Source organism: Mus pahari, chromosome 14 (genome assembly GCF_900095145.1).
Source record: "Mus pahari chromosome 14, PAHARI_EIJ_v1.1, whole genome shotgun sequence".
Classification (NCBI taxonomy): Eukaryota; Metazoa; Chordata; class Mammalia; order Rodentia; family Muridae; genus Mus; species Mus pahari.
The window spans coordinates 54,883,655-54,904,151 of NC_034603.1; the positions used below are offsets into that span (position 1 = coordinate 54,883,655).

General features: G+C 43.9%; 2 protein-coding genes across 2 annotated transcripts in view; one reads left to right on the top strand and one right to left on the bottom strand.

The window, feature by feature from the left end:
• Trim37 (tripartite motif containing 37) overlaps positions 1–15,944 on the top strand; it is a 122,295-nt gene extending 106,351 nt beyond the window's left edge. Inside the window, exon 25 of the mRNA XM_021212186.2 lies at positions 15,675–15,944. Within this exon, the coding sequence (XP_021067845.1) occupies positions 15,675–15,819 (145 nt within the window). The 3' untranslated portion in view covers positions 15,820–15,944. The remainder of the gene's footprint in view (positions 1–15,674) is intronic.
• Positions 1–20,497, bottom strand: part of Ppm1e (protein phosphatase, Mg2+/Mn2+ dependent 1E) — a 138,249-nt gene that overhangs the window by 8,034 nt on the left and 109,718 nt on the right. Inside the window, exons 2-6 of the mRNA XM_021212189.2 lie at positions 14,037–14,155; positions 8,940–9,139; positions 5,618–5,806; positions 2,493–2,636; positions 2,163–2,256 (exon numbers count right to left, since the gene is read on the bottom strand). Of these exons, the coding sequence (XP_021067848.1) occupies positions 2,163–2,256; positions 2,493–2,636; positions 5,618–5,806; positions 8,940–9,139; positions 14,037–14,155 (746 nt within the window). The remainder of the gene's footprint in view (positions 1–2,162; positions 2,257–2,492; positions 2,637–5,617; positions 5,807–8,939; positions 9,140–14,036; positions 14,156–20,497) is intronic.

The window sequence follows — 20,497 nt, forward strand, 5'->3', positions numbered from 1 at the left end:
GAACTTTCAGCTAAACTCCAAATCTGTATTTCTAAGTATATACAAAATCTCTTCCAAGACATTCCATCAGTACCTAAGATTGAATATGTCCAACTGAACTCGCCCCCCCCCAGCTGCTGCTTTATTACAAATGCTTTATCATCTTCCCACTCATAAGTCAGAAACCTGGAAGTTAGTTTTCCTCTTCCTCACAAACTATCATCTGTCTCACCGATTTATAGCCTCCTCCGTGTCTCCCATTTTAGATGTCCTCGTCTCCAGCTCTGTTCCCACAAGCCTTCTAAATGATCTCCCTTCTAGGCCTTGTACACTCGCCTCAATCCTCCTTCTGCCTATAACTGCAAGTGCTTGGAGAGGCGAGCCTGGTCATGTGGACTCTGCTTGCTCACTTGCTGCAGTCCAGGCCACCGCGGGCGGCAGAAACACTTCTCTTGACCAGTCCGCCCTCTGCTCTCACCTCGAGTACTCATTGCTACTCCTAAAACTATTTATATCCTGGGTTTCCCTCCCTAAACATAGTGTGTCACCCTATCCACCTGCAAAGTCATTTTATCTGTGATGTCGACCTTATTCTGTCTTAGGTGTCGCTTCCTGAAGCACTGCTTTGGTTTCGCTGTGTGCTCTATTTTTAGAATCAAGGCTGCCATCTACACATTAGGTTGCCTCTGTGGAGATACATCAGTCTGACAAAACACTCTCAGAAGAAAGATGAAGAGTTCTTGACCAGTTCTAGTTGTCAAAAGTAATTGTAGCTAAGAGTCTATTTTAGGCTTGGGAATCTCCCCTCTTCTGTCCTGTTCCACAGTAACTAATAGCTCCCTTACTGTAAAGAAAAAATGTTCTTCATGAGGTATTTGTATTAATTTAGTTATTTATCACTTAGCTTCTCATGTTCATATTTGGGGAACTTTACAGTTTGCCAGCGTGTTTTCAAAGAGTAGGAAGGATTCGAATCACCAGTGAAATTAAACCCAGTCTTTAAGGTTGTCTTATTCTGGAATCTTTGTTAATGATAAACTAATTTAGTAATTAGATATGGCCTTTGTATATGCTAGCTTTGTCTATATTCAGTTGCTTCTTTAAAAATTAAGAGTTGTGGTGTGCATGGCTATCTGTCTGTCTACCCTAGCAGTCAGCCCTAGCGCACACACGTGAGCAACACACTAACTGTATGTAGTGTGACACTGGTCGGAGAAGAAAAGCCAGCTGGGAAGAGAAGCTGACCCATGAAGCCTGACAGCACACTCAGCCCAGACCCAGGCAAAGGCAGGCACAGCCCAATTCCTTGAAGTTACGCCTACAACTTTGTACAGTTGCCTGTTGAAACTGTTTTATAGTAGCTTCGCCCTTTTAAAAGGCTTAAGTTTTAGGGAGACCAGTTCTTCTTTAATGCTTGTAAGGGGTGGAAGTGCACCTGGGTGGGTTGAGTGCTTGCCTGTCATGCATGAAGGCCTGGATTTGTTCCCTAGTGTGAATGGGGAGAGAAGGAAAGAGAAAAAGTGAAAAGAAAAGGTGAACTTGAACCTGAGATTTCTGACTGGGTATTTTCTGGGCCAGGTGTGGTGTATATGCCTTTAATACCAGCACTCGGGGGCAGAGTCTGGGCTGGTCTGCTTAGACCCTCTCTCATAAAAACTGGGTATATATATATATATATATATATATATATATATATATATATACATATATACATATTTACATACATATACATATACACATTCTAAATATTTCCATATTTAGAAAATAGTTTTGTATAAAAAGTTTGTTTTTAAGAATATGTTATTTTATAATTCACCAAAAAAGAAACTATGACGTTTGGAAAGAACCTTCCATTTTCTGCAAACATGGAGTGAAACAATCATTGGTTTTAAGTAGATATTTACACTAAATTGGAAGCTCCTATTTAAAAAATAGAAACTGATAAATTCAATATTCTTTGACATGAGTCTTATTTTAAAATGAATTTTTAAATGTATAAATAGCCAGGTGGACTTAAATAACTCAAAAGTCATCTAGTTGTTATTTTAAACAATGATAAGCATTCTGAGCATATAAACAGCTTATCTGAGAATATAAACAGCATCTCAAGTTCCTTCATATCAAGATTTACACAACACAGGGAGCTAGAAGACTCTGGAGAAAGGAGATTCATGTTTTCCTACCGATGGCTCTGGAGACGGACAGGCTTCCATTCACCCTCCAGGCACCAAACCAAACCACACAGCCTCCAAGGGCCTCAATTCGCTGCTTTTCATCCTAAAGAGCAGTGCAATAAAAATCAAATAACCGCATTCAGGATTTATTCATCTGCTTTACAGTAAATAGATATACCGCCCATCATCAGAAAGTTTGTGGAAAGACTTTCTGTATGTCTCCTTTAGGAGGAGGGCATAGTTGCTGAGATTAAAAGCAATAACAACACTCAAAGAATCCTAATTAAGAACTACAGACCTGCCATTATGACATGCTCTGTTGGGACAGATCATACATACCTCTCTGTCTGGCTTGTGTGGTTTCATTAGTTCAACAGCTTGGCCCTTTCTTACCAGCATGACTTGGGAGTCGCCCACCCATGCCACGTGGAGCATGTTGCCTCTGATAAAAGTCACTACTCCTGTGGTCCCACACCGTAAACTCTGAAAATAATGGAAGAACAGAGTCAAAGAAAATAAATAAAGACAGCAAATCCTCATTGTGGAGCAATTTATAATTAATACAAGCTGCATTTGATGCAGACTATTAGTAACATAATTTAACATTACAAACTCATGTGTGTCAGAGCATTTTATTTTTGAAAAGAGGTCTTCACTTGTGTGGCCCTGGCAGCCTGGAACATGCTGTGTAGACCAGGCTGGTCTCAAACTTATACAGGTTTGCCTGGTTCTGCTGAGATTAAGCATGTGTACCATCGTGTCTGGCTCAGAGAATTTTATGTGTATTTTTGTTTATGCACACAAGTCTATTTGATCTGTGATATACACAACACAGATAATTATCAGTTTCATTTTAAGTAAACATTAAAAAAAAAAAAAAAAACTGGGCTGGGGGCTGGCAGGAGGACTGGAGAGAGATGGCTCAGTGATTAAGAGCACTGGTTGCTCTTTGAGTGGACCCCAGTGTGAGTCACCCATATGATGGTGATTCACAGCCATGTATGTGACTCAGTCCCAGGCCATCTAATGTCTCCTCCAGCCTGCATGGGCATTGCATGCCTCTGGTGCACAGAAATACATACCCATACTCGTAAAATATAAAGTATTAATTAACGAATTTAAAAAGTGGACCAGGTAAGAATGCTCAGAATTTAAAGGGTCCTGCTGCCTGCTGCCAAACCTCATAGCCTTAGTTTGAGCCCTGATACTCAGCATGGTGGACATAAAGAACCACTGTCCTTTCCTCCACATGCACATGGTGGTGTGCAGAGAGGGGGGGGGGGAGAGAGAATGAATGAATGAATGCTTGGGTGTGTGTTTTAGAACATGGAATAGTCTATGACTTGTCCAAGGGTTGGTAATACTGTTCACTATGTAAAACCTCTGAAGTCTTTGTTCTTCCTAGTTCACTGTTAAATCCACTCCCTCCCCCTCATATTTTCTTAGGGTCTCACTGTCATTCTAGTTAGCCTAGAACTCATGGAAAGCTTTTGCCTTTGTTTCCCAAAGGAAAAAGGACTAAAGGCGTGTACCATCTCACCTGACAGTCCTTTTCTTAAATGGCTCCAGTTCTAGTCTGTTTCATTTGTGACCTACTGGGTAATCAGTGAGGTAGTACAGTTGTACAGAGCGTGCACATGTGCATGTGCATGTATACAAAGCATTGCAGCATTGCTTGGTACAGAAGAAATGTCCCCAGTCTCTGGATATTATGGAACTGAGACAGCATACACTCACTGAAAAAGATGCTTATATACCTTTAAAAACAAAAAAGCAGAAAAGCCTTCCCTAGAGTATTTTTAGGGAGCTTTGATTGGGAACACTGCATAGAGAGCTAACAGCCTGGGATGTCACTGCAGTAGCTACCACAGTACTTAAAGCTCTTGATCCTGCTATACCAAAATGACATCTCCATTTGACATGAGTCACCACCAAATAAGCAGAACGCTGTTACTAAGGACCTGGCCCAAATTAGAATGAGTACGTCAGGGGTGGCAAAGGGCTTCTTGTATCCAATGAGAAAAACAACTTCTCTTTTTTCCCTATATAGGAAAAGTTTGTTATAAATCCTCACCCACCAATAAAATGTCTTCCCACACAGAATGTTCAAAAACTCAGCCCTCTGGAACACACGATAGAAAGACACTTGAGTGCATATGCCCTGGAGAGAACAGGAGGCAGGGCTGCCTCACAACAGGAATAGCTACTTTCCCCGGCAGTAAACAGCACATGGAAGCACAGGAAGGAGAAAAGGACTGCTGGGAGGACAGACACAGCACCAGTGACAGCAAGTGACGGAAACAGAAAACGGGATGTCAGGTTTAAAAAGACAACATTATTGTCTCGTTTTGGTGACTATAGATTGCCACCCTCTCCATCCCCTCAGGCTCACCTTGTCCCCAAGCGCAGAGGCAGCAGGCAAAGGCAGAGCCCAGCAGTGCGCTGGCCCAGAGCTGGGGGAAGGGCTGTGGCCATCTTGGGTTCTCTTTTGCAGCCCCACCTCTACCTGGGAGTCTTAGTAGTTCCTATAGTTAACGTGTGTATTAGTCCGAGCTTAGGGGTGAAGGTAGATGCTTCTCTTGCTTTTTAACAAATGGTTCATTCTTTGATTGATTCCATGCCCCACTGATGGCTTTACAGCATAACTCTGAGATTAGGAAAACGGACCAAATAGTAGTCTGATTTTAAAAGTTCATGTTTGAGTCATGTGGCAGAAGTATTAAGTTACTGTTTGTATCTTAATTTGTAATTACTTTTGACAAGTTAAAAAAAAAAAATGTACATTTTCTATTGCCTACCCCCAGCTAAAAATCCAACAGTGTCATAGGTAATTACATTCCATTGCCCAGAATGATAAATAGATAGAGATAATATATTTTACTTTTAGAATTTAATATGGAAGTCCTAAATTTCATTTAGAGTAAAACACTTAGGTCTGACCAGCCTTAGAAATCTAGGACATGAATTCTGTCTTGTCTTCCAAGTAAGAGAGAAATCTGTTCAAGGATCATCTAAGGTCCTCCCTCTCTGCACAGTAAACAACGGCCTACTCATGCAGAATCAAATGGATGGAAGGAATCCCAGTTGCTGTTTCTGTTTTAAAACTATTGTTTTCAGTTCACCACATCCAGATCTTGTCTGCAAGGGTGCTTAGAGAGGTAGTCCAAGTTCGAAGCTGACGGGGGGAGGGCGGGGGGGACACAACTCACCCGCCCAATCCAGCAGCAGTTATAGAAAGCAGCCAGAAAACCACAACCTGACTCTCCTTTACAGTATATCAGTGCCCACAGAACTAATCCTCAAGAGGGAACTGGATTTAGAATTGAACAGAGTCTAACATGGTGGCTCAAGTGAATGTATGTTTGTATCTTTGTATAGTTTAGATGATGTGTGCCTTTAACCACAGAGACTGGTTGAACTTGACTAGTGCAGTGGTAGCCAGAGTTCACAAGGACATGCCATACCTCCCTGGCTGCCTTCTGCACAAACCGCTCATCTGTGACACGGAAGGCCCGGCAGAGAGCCTCAGCAGGATCATGGGGAAACATCTCCTGGCGCACTAAGTTAACGTGTAGGTGAACGGAGGCATAAATAGCAGCGTCCACTCCCCCATGGCCATCAAACACTGCAAAGTATGCTTGTTCCTCCTGGTCCTGTCAGTAGAGACACAAAACAGTTAAGGAATGGCACACAGTACCATGCAAGTGATCTGCAGCCCTGGAGGCCATCCATCTTCTGCTGTTTGTCATTCAGATAATGAGACTCAGTGTTTCCCTTCGCTCACATGCCTGATCAGCTGCTGCATACCTGCAATGCTAGGGCATCTGTGTTTACACACACAGCCCTGGAACATATCATGCCCAATTAGTGCAGGCTGGAGCGCCCTCTGTGAAACGTGTTATCTTGTACCATGGAAACCACCCACATGCATTTGCTTCAAAATCATAGTTGTGAGGAAGAGGAGGAAAGACGGTGTGAGGAAGAAGTGAGCAAAAGCCGTTCTGCATGGAGTACTTCTTTCAAAATACCACAGAACAATAAAAAATCCCAGCACAAAGCCAATTGTGTTCAGGTCTAAAATACCAGAGGTAAAAAAACATACACAGTTCGGCATGATAATGCCTCTTGCACACATCATTCTTGGTCACGTTGAATTCTTACTGCCATAAATAATTTCTAAACTTGTTAACCAGCCTTGAGCCACGTCAGATGCCCAGTGTCGTGGTGTGCCTGGTAACTTAGCTTCAGCCTCAGTCTAGGCTTCAGTACCCGTTTCTCAAAGGCCAGCTGCCCGCATCGTGTTTACCTTCTGCTGTGTCTTGAGTTCCTTGCTTCACCTTCAACTCAGGTGTTTGGATCTTAGATCTGGCTCTGATTTGTGTGAGTCACTGGGGTTTGACTGACTCCTGAGCTCCCTGTCGGCAGCCGAGGCTAAGGACTTCATTTGTGAGTCTTTCCATTTGTTTTCTTGGGACTCTGGGTTCTGTCATGTACCCCTAAACCAATCTGTTCTTGGGATGTTTGGTTAGCTTGCTTACTTCGGGTTTTTCTTTATTTTTCCTTAAAATTGACGCCGCGTCATGTAACCCAGGTTGAGCTGAGTTTTGCTAAGGCTGAGGGACTGCCCTACCTTCACACTTGTGTCAGATAGAGCGATGACACAGGCATATCTGTGCTTTAGAAAACATCTCTTTAACAAAAACACCATATATAAATGTCCAGAGAATAATGGTAACACTAAAAAATTATGAAGCCGATATCTACTTCCAGACACTGACACTAGTATGTCTTATATTTTAAGCAAAACAATTTATAGTGCCAGTAAAGATTGACTAAACAGAACCTGGCCTAAAGTTATACTCAATTTCACCAACTCAGTCTAATATCAGAAACGCCAGCAGCTAGGTGGAGTCGTTGCTGCATTAGTGGTGGGGTCTCCGCTAACTTGTGCAACATCTCTAGGCTTCACTCCCAGCACTACGCAATTTTCTTTTAAAATAGTGTAGTTTTTATAGGGAAAAATGTATAATGATGTATAATTTGTTTAAATAACAAACATAAAGAAGGAAACAAATAGCACTATAACCCCACTACCATAAGTAACACCCTCATATCTATATATCTGTGGCTTGGCTTGGTTTTGTTTGGGTGGGGGTGTTTAGTAGGACTTTGGGTAGGTGAGACAAGCGTTCTATATCTGCATGCTTACGTGTATGCTTTGGTTTCTGACACAGGGCCTTGCTGTGTAGCAGCTCTCCTGCCTCACACTCTAGAATTCTGGATTGCAGGTGTATACCACACCTGGCTCTATTTTTTTGGTTTTCATTTGTTGGGTTTAGTTGGTTGGTTTGGTTTTTTTGAGACAGGATTTCCCTGTGTAGCCCTGGCTGTCTAATTTTGTAGACCAGGCTGGCCTCAAACTCAGGATCCGCCTGCCTCTGCCTCCCAAGTGCTGGTATTAAAGGCGTGTGCCACCGCCTCCCAGCCCATATAGTGTAAGTATACATAAAGTTTTATGGTCCTGCTTTATGTCATTAGCATTTCTGCATGTCACTAAGTACTATTCAGACACATATTGACTAGAGACACATTTCCCTTAATTTTTAGGTCATTTCTGATTTATTTTTTATTAATAATGCTTGAATACTTTTGTCAAATGCATATTTAAGACAACTGTATTTCTGCTGTGATTAAGAATTTTAAATGAAGTTACCAGATAAAAAAGTATAAGAATTTGCAAAGCTCTGAATAATCACTGCTAAGTAACCTTCAAAACCTGCTTTGGTGCCTCAAGGCAACTAACGCTTCAGAGCTCGGTCTTTGGACTGCATTTCAAACTTGGAGACAAAGTGAAAACCATCCAGGTTAACATCCAGAACTAAGGCCTTCAAATCTGAGTCTTGAAGTAGCTGTAGTTTCATGGGGACTGTTTCAGAGGCAACCTTTGGGGTGCATTTGCATGGACACAGCACTGGAAACAAAGACACCAGGTGCTGTCTCTCTGAGCCCTGACTGCTCTTTAGCCCTTGACAGTTTTAAAGTTAAAGCTGAAGTTTAAAGTTGACTGCTGCTAAGTGAAGGAAATACTGTGCTGTGTATAAAGTACTACACTGCCATTTTGAAGTGATGGACTTAACAGAGGAAAGAAAAGGTGAGTGACAGGCAGGGAAACAAACCCTCCTTTGTTTGCATTAGCATAATACATCTAATAGAAAGAGAGAAGACAGCAAGAAAATGGTTATTAAGCTGACAAGGCTCGTATGGATCCCGTCTGTCACTCACAGAGATGTGTGGAGTATAATTCCAACTACTTTCTATCTCAGAGACCCAGATTTTAGAAAGAAAGTCAGATGAAATCAAATTTGTCTCAGCCTTAAATGTATCCTTTTATGTTGTTTTTTTTGTTGCTTCAGCAACATGGTATTCTGAGAACTTAATAAATCACTTGACTTTACTACAGAAAAATTCTCCTTTTAAAAATGTGTTATTTTGATATAATGATTTTCTTTAGTTGCTAATAAAATAGCTTTAGAAGCGTCAAGAAAAACTGGTAACTTCTCTTCCTTTCCTGGATGGGAACTGGCTTTCCACAAGAGATTTTTACTCTCTCAATTTTGAACCATGTGAACCTATTAAAAATAACATAATGTTCCCAATTTGGAATGATTTGAACTTACTCAAAATAATCAAACAAGTTCTGTTTTCTAGTGCAGCCAGCCTCCCTCAGTCCTACGGGCGACAGGTGGGACATGGCACACCAGCTCTCAACAAGAGAGAGCCCTTTACCTCTAGGTTGAAGAGCATGTTAAAGTCGGGAATGCAGACATGTTTGTCCTCCATTTTCCTTCGCATGTTCTTGATGGCATGAATTGACGTCTCATAATAAATCTGAGGCCTCCTGCGCAGAGGGAAGTCCTTCACCCAACTGCAGCAAATCTCATGTAGTTTGCTGAAGACAGAACGGGCCAATTTCACTGTCTCAATTTCTGTGAAGGAAGCAAAGACCCCCAATAAAGAGCCATGTAACACTGCTCCCCACTCCCCTACCTAGCTGGACAGAGGTAGTTCACCCCAGTCACATCCTCCTAAACTCAAGGGAAAGGCGCTACCGCACATAGAGCCATCAGCTGCCACCAAGGTCACCCCCTGTGGCAGAAGAAAGCCTCTGGTCAGGCCAGGCTTGTTCGCAGCCCTTTGCCCTCTAGCCCAGAGCAGCCTTCACTGTGGACGACTGCTAGGATTATCACATGGAGAGCCAAGCCTTCTAGGCTCAGAAGAGAGACTGAACCGTGAGCCGTGGATGTGTTTCCGGCCATTTGGAACAGGAAAGGCATAGGAAAACTCCTGATGTCTTTTATGTCCCTGTCTGCTATAATGAACTGACAACTTGCAACGAATTCCAGTTCTGTCATTTAGAACTGAGTTATATATTTTCTTTGATATATTTATCAATTAAACTTTTAGGCAGTAGTTTAGTCAATAGAGTAACTGACAGGTTAAATGTTTATTTGGGGAAGGCTACCTGAATTCTGTGGGTAATACTTTGATTTTTAAAACTTTATTATTGTTGTTGTTGTTGTTGCTGTTGTTGATGATGATGATTAAAACAAGGTCTCACAATAACTCTGGCTGTCATGGAATATATTTCTGCTTGTTTTGTTTTGTTTTTTGTTGTTTTTAAAAGCAAAGTTTCTCTGTGTAGCTTTGGCTGTCCTGAAACTCACTCTGTAGATCAGGCTGGCCTTGAAATCAGACCCTGCCTCCAGAGTGCTGGGGTTAAAGGCGTGTGTGACACCATGACTAGCCTTATTTTTTGTTTGTTTGTTTGCTCACTTGTTTGTTTATTTTCAAGTCAGACTCTTGCTATTTAGCTCAAGCTGGCCTCTGCCTTGAGTTTTTGACAACCCTTTCCCACATCACCTGGTTTATGTCCCCTTCACTCTACAATTGACCTAGTTAACATCTGGCTTCTGAAGCAGACTTGTATCCCTTGGCACATGACCAGTGCATTGAAGAGACTGTATCTAACATTTCTTTTTTTTTTTAATTAATTAATTTATTTATTATATGTAAGTACACTGTAGCTGTCTTCAGACACACCAGAAGAGGGCATCAGATCTTGTTATGGATGGTTACGAGCCACCATGTGGTTGCTGGGATTTGAACTCTGGACTTTCTGAAGAGCAGTCGGGTGCTCTTACCCACTGAGCCATCTCACCAGCCCTGTATTTCTAACCATCTTCCGCTCAGTTTGCAGTTACTCAGATAACCAAAAGATTAGTGTTTCAGTACTTTACATGTTCCTCCTATAATATCTCAGTTTAAAAAAAAAAAAAAAGCCTCCTAAAAGCTGCTTTACTAAATCAGACACAGCTTGACAGCCTGAGGAAGTATGTGGCAGACGAGCAATGGCTACAGATGCTTCCTGTAGCCTAGAACAGAAACCCAAAGGAAGAGAGACTGTGTGTTCCTCGGCAGCATGGAACCCGGACTCCCATTTCTTTATTTCCAGTCTCAGGTTAGCCTGGAATCTGTGACTCCATTTCTGTTCTTATGCATAATTCTTACGTTAATTTTCCTTCTGTTTTATAGTACTGAGGCTAGAACTTCAGCCCTGTACATCCAGATAAACACTGTGCACATGCTCTATCTCGTTGAGACACAGTTCCTCTATAGAGCCTAGGCTGGCCTCAAACTCAAGCAAGATCCTGCTATAGCCTCCCAAGTGCTGGAGTTAGAGCTCCCCAAGTTACAAATTATCACATCCAACACAGACTGCCCCACCCCTTTTCTGAGACAGGGTCTCGCTCTGTTCCCAGGCTGACCTGGGCTGGAGTTCCTTCTCCCTCAGCCGACTCAGTAGTGTGATTAGAGGTGTGAGCCCCTACATCAACTCAGAGCTCCTTAAAATCTTTATATCCAGAAAGTGTCTAAAGATTTTATTTCTGGTCTCTATTACTAACATACAGCAGTCTTCTTTATGTCTTGAACATTTTTATGTATTTGCTCGTTTGTTTGTTTTGAGACAGTCTCGTGGCACAGGCTGCTCCCAGTCTCTCCAGTGCTGTGGTCTGTGGGCATGCACTACCACACCCAGCCGCCCCTTCTCAGTTTTATATAACTGAAAAGCAAGGGTGTATCTGAAAAAGAATGGAGTTCAAAGAACAAATACTCCCCGAGGAGTTCTATACATGAACAGGCCCATAAACAGCCAAGTGTTTCTATTGCTTTAAGCAGCTCCAAATGTTTGCTCTTAAGTACTAGTGCTCATAGAGACTGGAGCAGGAGGTACCCCACCCCCCACCCCCCCGTGCAGACTTGACATGACTCTGTCCTTAGTTGACACAATCACCAAAGAGGGCTACAAAGCATGCAGAAACTCCAAGGAGAACGGGTGAAATACACGACATGTTCCCAGATACCCAGCCAATGACAAACAATTCCATCATTCTGTGGTTCGCATATCACTGTCATTATATACACCACCCTGTCTACTAAGGGAACTAATAAAACTTAAATTTTAAGGACTGGAGAAAGGGGTCAGTGGTTAGAGCACGGGTTGTTCTTGCAGAGGGTTCAAGTTCAGTTCCCAGCAAGTCCATGGCAGCCTGTGCCTCCTGAGCGCTACGATTAAAGGTGTGTGACCAGTTCCTGCTAGAGAGGGGCCTCACTGCCTGTGCTGTAAGCCCTAAGTGGTGTATGTCTCCCCTCTTCTGTGTGGGCCAACAGTGTCCTCGTAGAAACTCTACCTGTGCAGTTCACACCTACTGATTTGTGTGGAATGGTTAAGGGATTGGCAGATAGTTGAGATCTCAACAGCCTGCAGATGATTCTGAGTGATATCCTAGGAAAAATTTCAAACATTGGGATCAATGACATCTATTTTATAAAAATTAACTTTATTTTACTTTTGTCGTCTTGTGGGGTTCAGCTAACTCTCCAGAGCCAGCATTTAGAGCAGCACACAGCCCTGAGACAGTCTCCAGCAGGGGTGCTATAGAACAGTAGTATATAAATAATAGCCACTTGAGATGGAAAAATAAAATAAGGGGCGTGAGAGAGTGAGAACCATCCAAACAGCAGCCCACCCACTCACAGCTGTAAACCGCTCTTCAGTCGCTAATGTCACTGTGTCGAGCTGCAGCTGAGTCAGCCGTCACCCCTCTGCAGTGAAGCAGAACTTTTCATTACAAGGGCTTTGCTTTCGGCATCACCATCGGGGGAAGACAGTGCCTTGTAGAAAGGCTCCATTCAGCTTGGCTCTGGGACAACGTGGTTCTAGGTGAATCTGTTATTCTCGGTAAGAACAAGCAGTAACTCCCTCCTTGACAGTTTTCTGTCACAGTCCAGAGAGAGACGGGAAGAACGGGAATACCACACAGTCTTTGGGCTGGCTTTCTATTTATAACATGCTCTGTTCCTTATGTACCATGTTGATAGGCAAGTGCTTAGAATAGAACAGAAGGGCTAAGCATTGTAGCACATGCTGTGACCCCAGCTCTCGGGAAACTGCAGCAAGGCAGTGAGTTGAAGGCCAGCTTCAAGCTACAGAGTTGAGACCCTGTCTCAAAGCCAATAAATATCAATAAAGTATCACCCTCAAAATTTTGGAGTAGTAAGCTAGGGATGTTACTCTCTTGGGAGAACACATACCTAGTATGTAAGAAACTCCAGGTTCCGTTCCCTGCACCGAACATAGAAGTGTATGGTGGGTTACTCGGGCTCTGATTTTATACAAATAGTTTGTTTAATCGTTTTCAAGTATGGTTAAACCCAATATGTAAACTGGAGGCCAGTGTGGCAGCACATTCTTGTAACTCAGCCTCTTGGGTTGCTGAGGTGGGAGGAGAGTTTCAGGCCAGCCTGGGCAGTCGGCAAGACCTGTGTCAAAACAACATTCTCAGCGTGTGTGAGGAGCGTCGTGTCCATTGATACCAGGACTGAGTGTGGGAATGACGGCTGCGCCTCAACCCTTATCAACAAAGATACGCAATGATCCATATAATAAATAATATTATGTTACATATCTGTCAGTGCTGTGTTTTAGTGGATATAAAACAAGATTGATGAGTCTTGTTATAACTTTTAAAAACTGTTGTATGCTTTTATGTGTATTCTTCAGGATGACATCTTAGAAGAGATAGGGTGTATTTGGTTGGGGTGGTGCAGCCATGGATAAACAAAACGTTTTACACGGGTTCTTATTTTTTTAAAAAAAAAAAAAAAAAAAGATTCATTTATTTATTATATGTAAGTACACTGTAGCTGTTCTGTACTCCAGAAGAGGGCGTCAGATCTTGTTACGGATGGTTATGAGCCACCATGTGGTTGCTGGGATTTGAACTCCGGACCTTTGGAAGAGCAGCCGGGTGCTCTTACCCACTGAGCCATCTCACCAGCCCTACATGGGTTCTTCTTAAACTCAGCTTTCCTCAGCCCTTTCCTTTGTTGGGCAGCAAGCTGGGTATTCTTAGTTAAGAAAAGCTCCTTGCCTGAGCCTGTCTAGAATGCCTGGGCTCCAGTGACCTTCCTGCCACAACCTCCCTGTAGACTGCAGGTACACAGTACTGAGCTCAACTCTGTTGTGTATGCTTGCTCCTTACAAGATAGCAATGTCAATTTCCTGTTTCTAGTACTTTCCATGTACCATAGATTTAATTTTATAAAAATAGTTTAATTATTTTCAAATATGTGTGCATGTACTTGGATTTTTTTCTTCTTGCCTCTTTTTATTCATTTTTAAGAAAAAGTTCCTTAATATCACTGTATGGTCACTAGAAAGTATATGTAGTTGGGTTTAATATGCTATAGATATTTTCTGTAGCTATCTGTCCATGAGAAAATTTTAGGATGTTTAAACAAATAATGGAGAAAGGTACTCACCCACAGTCCCTTCTGTGCCGTCCGTTTCCTTTGGGATACAGTGAGCAGAAAGGTCACTCTGGAGGACTTCATCTGATGTGGCTCTGGCTAAAGCAGCAGCCAGAAAGGAAGGGCAGTTACTGGAAGAGAAGCACAAGGCTATCCTCAGTAAGAACTCGGAAGTGATGCGCTAATGTGCCACAATACATGCCATGTCGTGTTATCCCAGAACTGTCCCTTACCATCCAGTGAATAACAGCATGTGTTATTTGATGGACCCCCTGCTATATGTTGGGTAGATATTGATGAATACCTCAGAGCTAATCCCTGACCAGATTTACCATCCCACTGGGTAGGCAAGTGGTTAAGCAAGTTATCTAACAGAATGCAACCTGAAAGTCAGATAAGCTTTGTGAAGGAAACAATACGGTGACCTCTACAGTGATACCTACCCTTGGTTGGGTGGACAGTCATGCCATACCCTTAAACATGAAAAAGATAGCATTATAAGGACATGGGAAGTTAGGATGAAGCACTTCAGACTAGCATGTGCACAGGCCTTTATGAGAACTGTTTTTGAGCAAGGAAGTGCCATGGTGAGCTAGAAGCTAAAATATTCCCTTGGTTTGCTGTGCACAGGAAGTTTGAATGTAGCAAGAATGAAAGATAGGCAGTGAAGGACACTGAAAATCCACAGAAGGGGGAAGTGGGAGGGGGCGGGACAGGAGTAAGAGCATGAGAAGGGTGGGCACAGGGGAGGGGCATGAGAAAGAGCAGGAGCGCTGGGGTTGGAGGGAGGTATACTTTGGAGAAAGATGCGCTGCAGAGCTTGGTGACAGTTGGGCCGAGGCGAGTGAGCCAGGAAGGACTGAGAGGAAGTGCTGGGTCGGCTGAACAGCTATGACCAGCAAAACAGGAGCAGGACAAGAGATTTGAGGACATGGGCTGATGCAGAAAATGAGTTCATTTTAGCATGTTAAGGCAGAAATGATGATGAGATATTTTATAAGGTTATAAAATTATTAACTGGACGTTTCAGAGAGACGCTTAGATTTGAAAACTGAGATAGAATAGATAGAATTCAGATCTGAGAATTACAAGGTGTTCTTAAAATATATATATACACACACACACACACACACACACACACACATTGCTTTATATACTATGGAATGTGAGGCAGAGAGAGTTTGCCTAGGTTTTCAGGTTAGGTACAACTGTAAACAAGGAGCTTTGATCATGGGATCGTCACTAGCACATACAGACTCTCTAGCCTGAGTCTGATGCCATCATGGGGTGAGCCTTTAGGAGGCACAGAGGGGGAGAGAAGGAGAAAGAATGTGGCATGTGTGGATGCTGTGATCTGTGACCAGAAGGCTGTGGCAAGCTTTCTCTGTAGCAGGCCACAGCAGGGTTTCAGGTCCCATGTTTTGTTTTTTCTAACTCAGGGCCTCAGGCCTGCTAGCCAATTGCTTTCCCATGGAGTTCCAGCCCCAGGTCCCGTGCTATTTTAGAACCTTGTCATTTCACATAAAGTCTGTTGCTTTTTTCTTTACATGTGGTAAGACCTGAGAACTTGCTTTTTAAGGGCAAAGTAGGCTCCCTGGCTTCCCTTGCTGTTTGCTTTCTTCCTCTCTCTCTCTCTCCCTCTCTCTCTAGACTGCTTGTTCTTGGAACCCAGCAGCCATACTGTGAGGAAGTCCAAACCAGCCAACCTGGAGAGACAGCATGCACAGGGTCCCACGGATATGAGCTGAGGCCCCTGGCCCCAGCTAACAGCCACCATCAGCTGCCTGACGTGTAAGTGCACAGGGCTTCAGACAACACCAGTCTTCCGCCTGAGGCTCCCAATCCCGTGGAACAGAAATGGGAACGTGCTGTTCCAGTCTGAAATCCTGACCAAAAGAAACTATAGTATAATAAATGACTTTATTATGCCACTACTTTTTGTCATAATTTGTTCAACAGCCACTGTTACTGAAATCCAGTATTTTAAAGCTTGCTAGAAGATGGGAACCTACCTACAGAGATTAGAAAGCCAGACATGGTAACACACGCCTTTAATCCCAGCACTCCAGAAGCAGAGAGGCAGGCAGTCTGTGAGTTCGACCAGTCAGGCCTACAAAGTGAGTTCCAGACCATCCAGGGTTACACGGTGAGACCCTGTCTGAAACACCCCCCTCCCCAACACACACACACATACAGAGACTGAAGAGCTAGAGAAACTAAGAGGAGTCAGCAGAAGTTAAATGTTTGAAGGAGGAGGCTTGGGTGATTTAGCATCCCTGCTGAGAGGTCAAAGGAGCTGAAGGAAAGGATAGTGAATCTAATAACAAGTGAATTGACTGGGGTGGGGCGAATGTTGGTGTTAGGAGGGTGCAGGGAGGGTGGGCAGCGGGATGATTCAGTGAGAGGGAAAACATTTCAAAAATGATAGGGGAAGGGGTGGTCTCCATGTATAAAAACACCAATTCAAAAGTCATTGCCCAGGGCTGCTGCGGAGTAGACTGCTTGGCTAGTGTGCACAGGCCCTGGGTTCTGTCCCTACTTCCTTTCTCCCATTAAAGAAAGTTCCTCCTTAGAATGGGGAACAAAATACCCATGGAGGGAGTTACAGAGACAAAGTTTGGAGCTGAGATGGAACAAAGGACCATCCAGAGACTGCCCGACCCAGGGATACATCCCATAAACAGCCACCAAACCCAGACACTATTGCATACACCAGCAAGATTTTGCTGACAGGACCCTGATATAGCTGTCTCTTACGAGGCTCTGCCAGTGCCTGGCAAACACAGAAGTGGATGCTCACAGTCATCTATTGGATGGAACACAGGGCCCCCCCAATGGAGGAGCTAGAGAAAGTACCCAAGGAGCTGAAGGGGGCTGCAACCCTATAGGAGGAACAACAATATGAACTAACCAGTGCCCCCGAGCTGTCTCTAGCTGCATATGTAGCAGAGGATGGCCTAGTCCGCCATCATTGGGAGGAGAGACCCTTGGTCTTGTGAAGGTTATATACCCCTGTACAGGGGAATGCCAGGGCCAGGAAGTGGGAGCGTGTGGGTTGGGGAGCAGGAGGGGGTGGAGTATAGGGGACTTTTGGGATACCATTTGAAATGTAAATGAAGAAAATAATTTTTTAAAAAAAGGAAAGACATGGCAGCAAGCAGTAGAATGACATCGGACATGGCCTACACACTGCTAAGTGAGAACACAGAACGGTACAGCTGCTGGGCGTGGTGGCACACACCTTTAATCCCAGCACTCGGGAGGCAGAGGCAGGCGGATTTTGAGTTCGATGCCAGCCTGGTCTACAAAGTGAGTTCCAGGACAGCCAGGGCTACACAGAGAAACCCTGTCTCGAAAAAAAAATAATAATAATAACAGTACAGCTACTTTGGCAGCGCTCTGAAACTCAACTGTACACACGCTATATGGCTCACCAACCTCGTCCTCAGTATATGCCTTAGCAGTGCAGGCACACTGCACACACAGGCCTGCATGTGCACCACAGCACAGAGGGCATGCAGAGTGTAACCTCCTGTTTCATACTGAGATGCTTCCTCTGCATGCATATCTGTGTGTCACATGTGTGCCTGGGGTCTGCAGAGGCCAGAAGAGGGCACCGATGCCCTGGAAGTGGAGTTGCAGATGGTTGTGAGCCAACCTTGTGGGTGCTGGGAATCAAACTCGGTCGCTCTTACTCTGCCTGCCAAGCCATCTCCAGAACCCCTGACTAGAATATCTTTTAATATCTTATTAAAAGGAACAAAGTGCTTATACCTGCAACTGTGTAGATGAACTTTGAAAATATGTCCTGGAGACCGTGGCTTCCAGAAATGTATTTCTATGAAAAGCATGTAACAGGTAAATCTAAAAAAACAGAAGTGGGACTTCAGGGGGGGCTCCAGTCTGTCCATGGAAACACCAGCCTTGGACAGGATGACGTATGATGGGAGAAGAAGGGTGGGGAGGAGAGGCAAGCACTTAGGTTAATTAAGTGCAGGTAGGGTTCCTGCTTGCTGTTAGGGAAGTAAGGACAACCCTATCTAGCCTGCAGGGCTTTGCTGAGGCATGCATGCCTTGTGCCAGCTACTATTGTACCGCTCAAGACATACATGTGCATAATGATTCAGTATATCTCTATGAACAGGAAGCATAAACCCTGCCTTACTAGTACAGTTCTTATTTGAAAGGTCTGGTGACCAAAGACCTGTTTCAGAAACATGAAATCACATTGCTTACGCTCCAGACCTCTAAAGGGGAAAATAACTTCTGATATTACCTTTCTCATCCCATAGGACTTCTTTATCTTTGTGTTTGTGTGTTCACGTGTGTCCAGATGCATGGGGGGTGTACATATACATGTCTGCGCAAGTGTGTTCTAAAGATGGCTGCCCCCACCCCTGCTTTGAGGCAGTTTCTTCCTTGGAATTGGGGTCTGTGATTTGGCCAGACTGACTGGCTAGTGAGCCCTGGGGTGCTCTTGTCTCTGTGGCCCTGAGATTTCAGGCACATGCCAACATACCTAGTTTCCATGTGGACCCTGGGGACTGAACTCAAGTCCTTGTCCTTACAGACACTCTGCCCAAGCTCTCTCATCAGTGCTTTTTAAAATTGCAGGTCTTTAGTTCTGACCTGTTTGTCTGTCTGTCTGTCTGTATTAGCAACATTGGGCATTGACCCTAGGGCCTCTTACATGTTAAGCAAGTGATCTATCACCTGAACCACCCTTCAGCCCCTTTTCACTAAAAATAATTTACAACTACTCATTCATTCATTCATTCATCTAATCAGTGTGTATGTCAGAGAGAGGGGGCATTCAGGTGCCATGGTTTGCCTGTAGAGGACCAAGGACAATCTGCAAGAGTTGATTCTATCTTTCACCATGAGGATTCCGGGGACAGAATCTAGGTTGGTAAGCTTGGTTGCAGGCACCTTTAACCCCTAGGTCAGTGACTCTCAACCCGTGGGTCATGACCTCTTTGGGGGTCACATATCAGATACTGCGTTCCGATTCATAACAGTAGCAAAATCACAGTTGTGAAGTAGCGGCAAAATAATTTTATGGATGGGAGTCACCATGACATGTGGGACTGGATTAAAGGCTCGCAGCATTAGGAAGGTTGAGAACCACTGCTCCAGGCCATTTTGCTGACCTTAATTTTTATTTTGAGATGAGGTCTCACTACATTGCCCAAACAGGCCTCAAACAAGAGCTGTCTGCACAGCGAGATTACCGGCCTTTTCTTTTTGGTTTTTCGAGACAGGGTTTCTCTGTGTAGCCCTGGCTGTCCTGGAACTCACTCTGTAGACCAGGCTGGCCTCGAACTCAGAAATCCGCCCGCCTCTGCCTCCAGAGTGCTGGGATTAAAGGCGTGCGCCACCGCGCCCGGCTGGCCTTTTCTTGACAAATCGGGGTTTCTGGTACTGATGCCGCTTGTCTTCACATCTCTCCTGCTTTCACTCTGATCGAGTCAGTTCTTTTGTTTACTTTTAAAGCTGCATGTTAAAAGGATCCGAGAATTTCACAGTGATCTAGCTCCCTAGAGCCCCACAAGGAAAATGATACCGTTTGTGTAATTAAACTATCAGTCTAGGCTCATCAAAGGTAAGACTATGACGACTTGAGAGAACAAGACACACACCATTAATCTCATTAATGTGTCATTTGTGGTACATTTTTAGTTACAGTTAATGTACTTTTTAAACTTTTTGTCAGACAGAATGAAAATATTTTCAGTGAAGTAGGGAGGGAGGCTTAGCTCACTACCGTAAGAGCTCAAACCTCACCCCTGCCGGCGCTCTCTGCACATCGGACATGGAAACGCTTGCATGAATCATTTCTTATGGTTTTGACGGAATTGAAAGAAATGGTTTCTGAGAAATGAGAATCACACGTCTGTTTAAAGCACAGACACATCAGAGAATACTTGACACACCTCAGATACAAACTTATCATTAGTGCTTGTCATTTAAGAGACTTACCAAGAGTGACTAACATAACAACACAAACTGCTCTCCTTCGTACTTTGCCTTAAGATGCTAAGATGATGTTGCAGTTTGGCAAAGATAGTAAGCGGAGTGATAGCGAAAAATAGCCTCTGCTGAGGCAGGGGGAGACCCAGACCGAGAACGCTGTTGTCTGGGCTCGAGAGGTGGATTAGCAGGTAAGAGCACTGGCTGCTCTTCAGAGGACCTGGGTCTGAGTCCCAGCACCCATAGGCTGCTAGCAACCATCTGTAACCCCAGTTCCAGGGACTCCTTCTGCCCTCTGTAGGCACTGGGCATGCCCATAGCAAACAGACAAACACCTACACACATTAATAAGTAAATAGATCCATGGGGTCAGGTGCTGCTACCCCGGAGACCCTGCTGTCACTTGGTGTGACTTGGCTTGGGCAGTGCTGGCCTTTGGGTTGTTTGGATGTTCTAAAATCAAATTAATCTTGTTAGGGTCCTCAAACAGTAAAAAAAAAAAA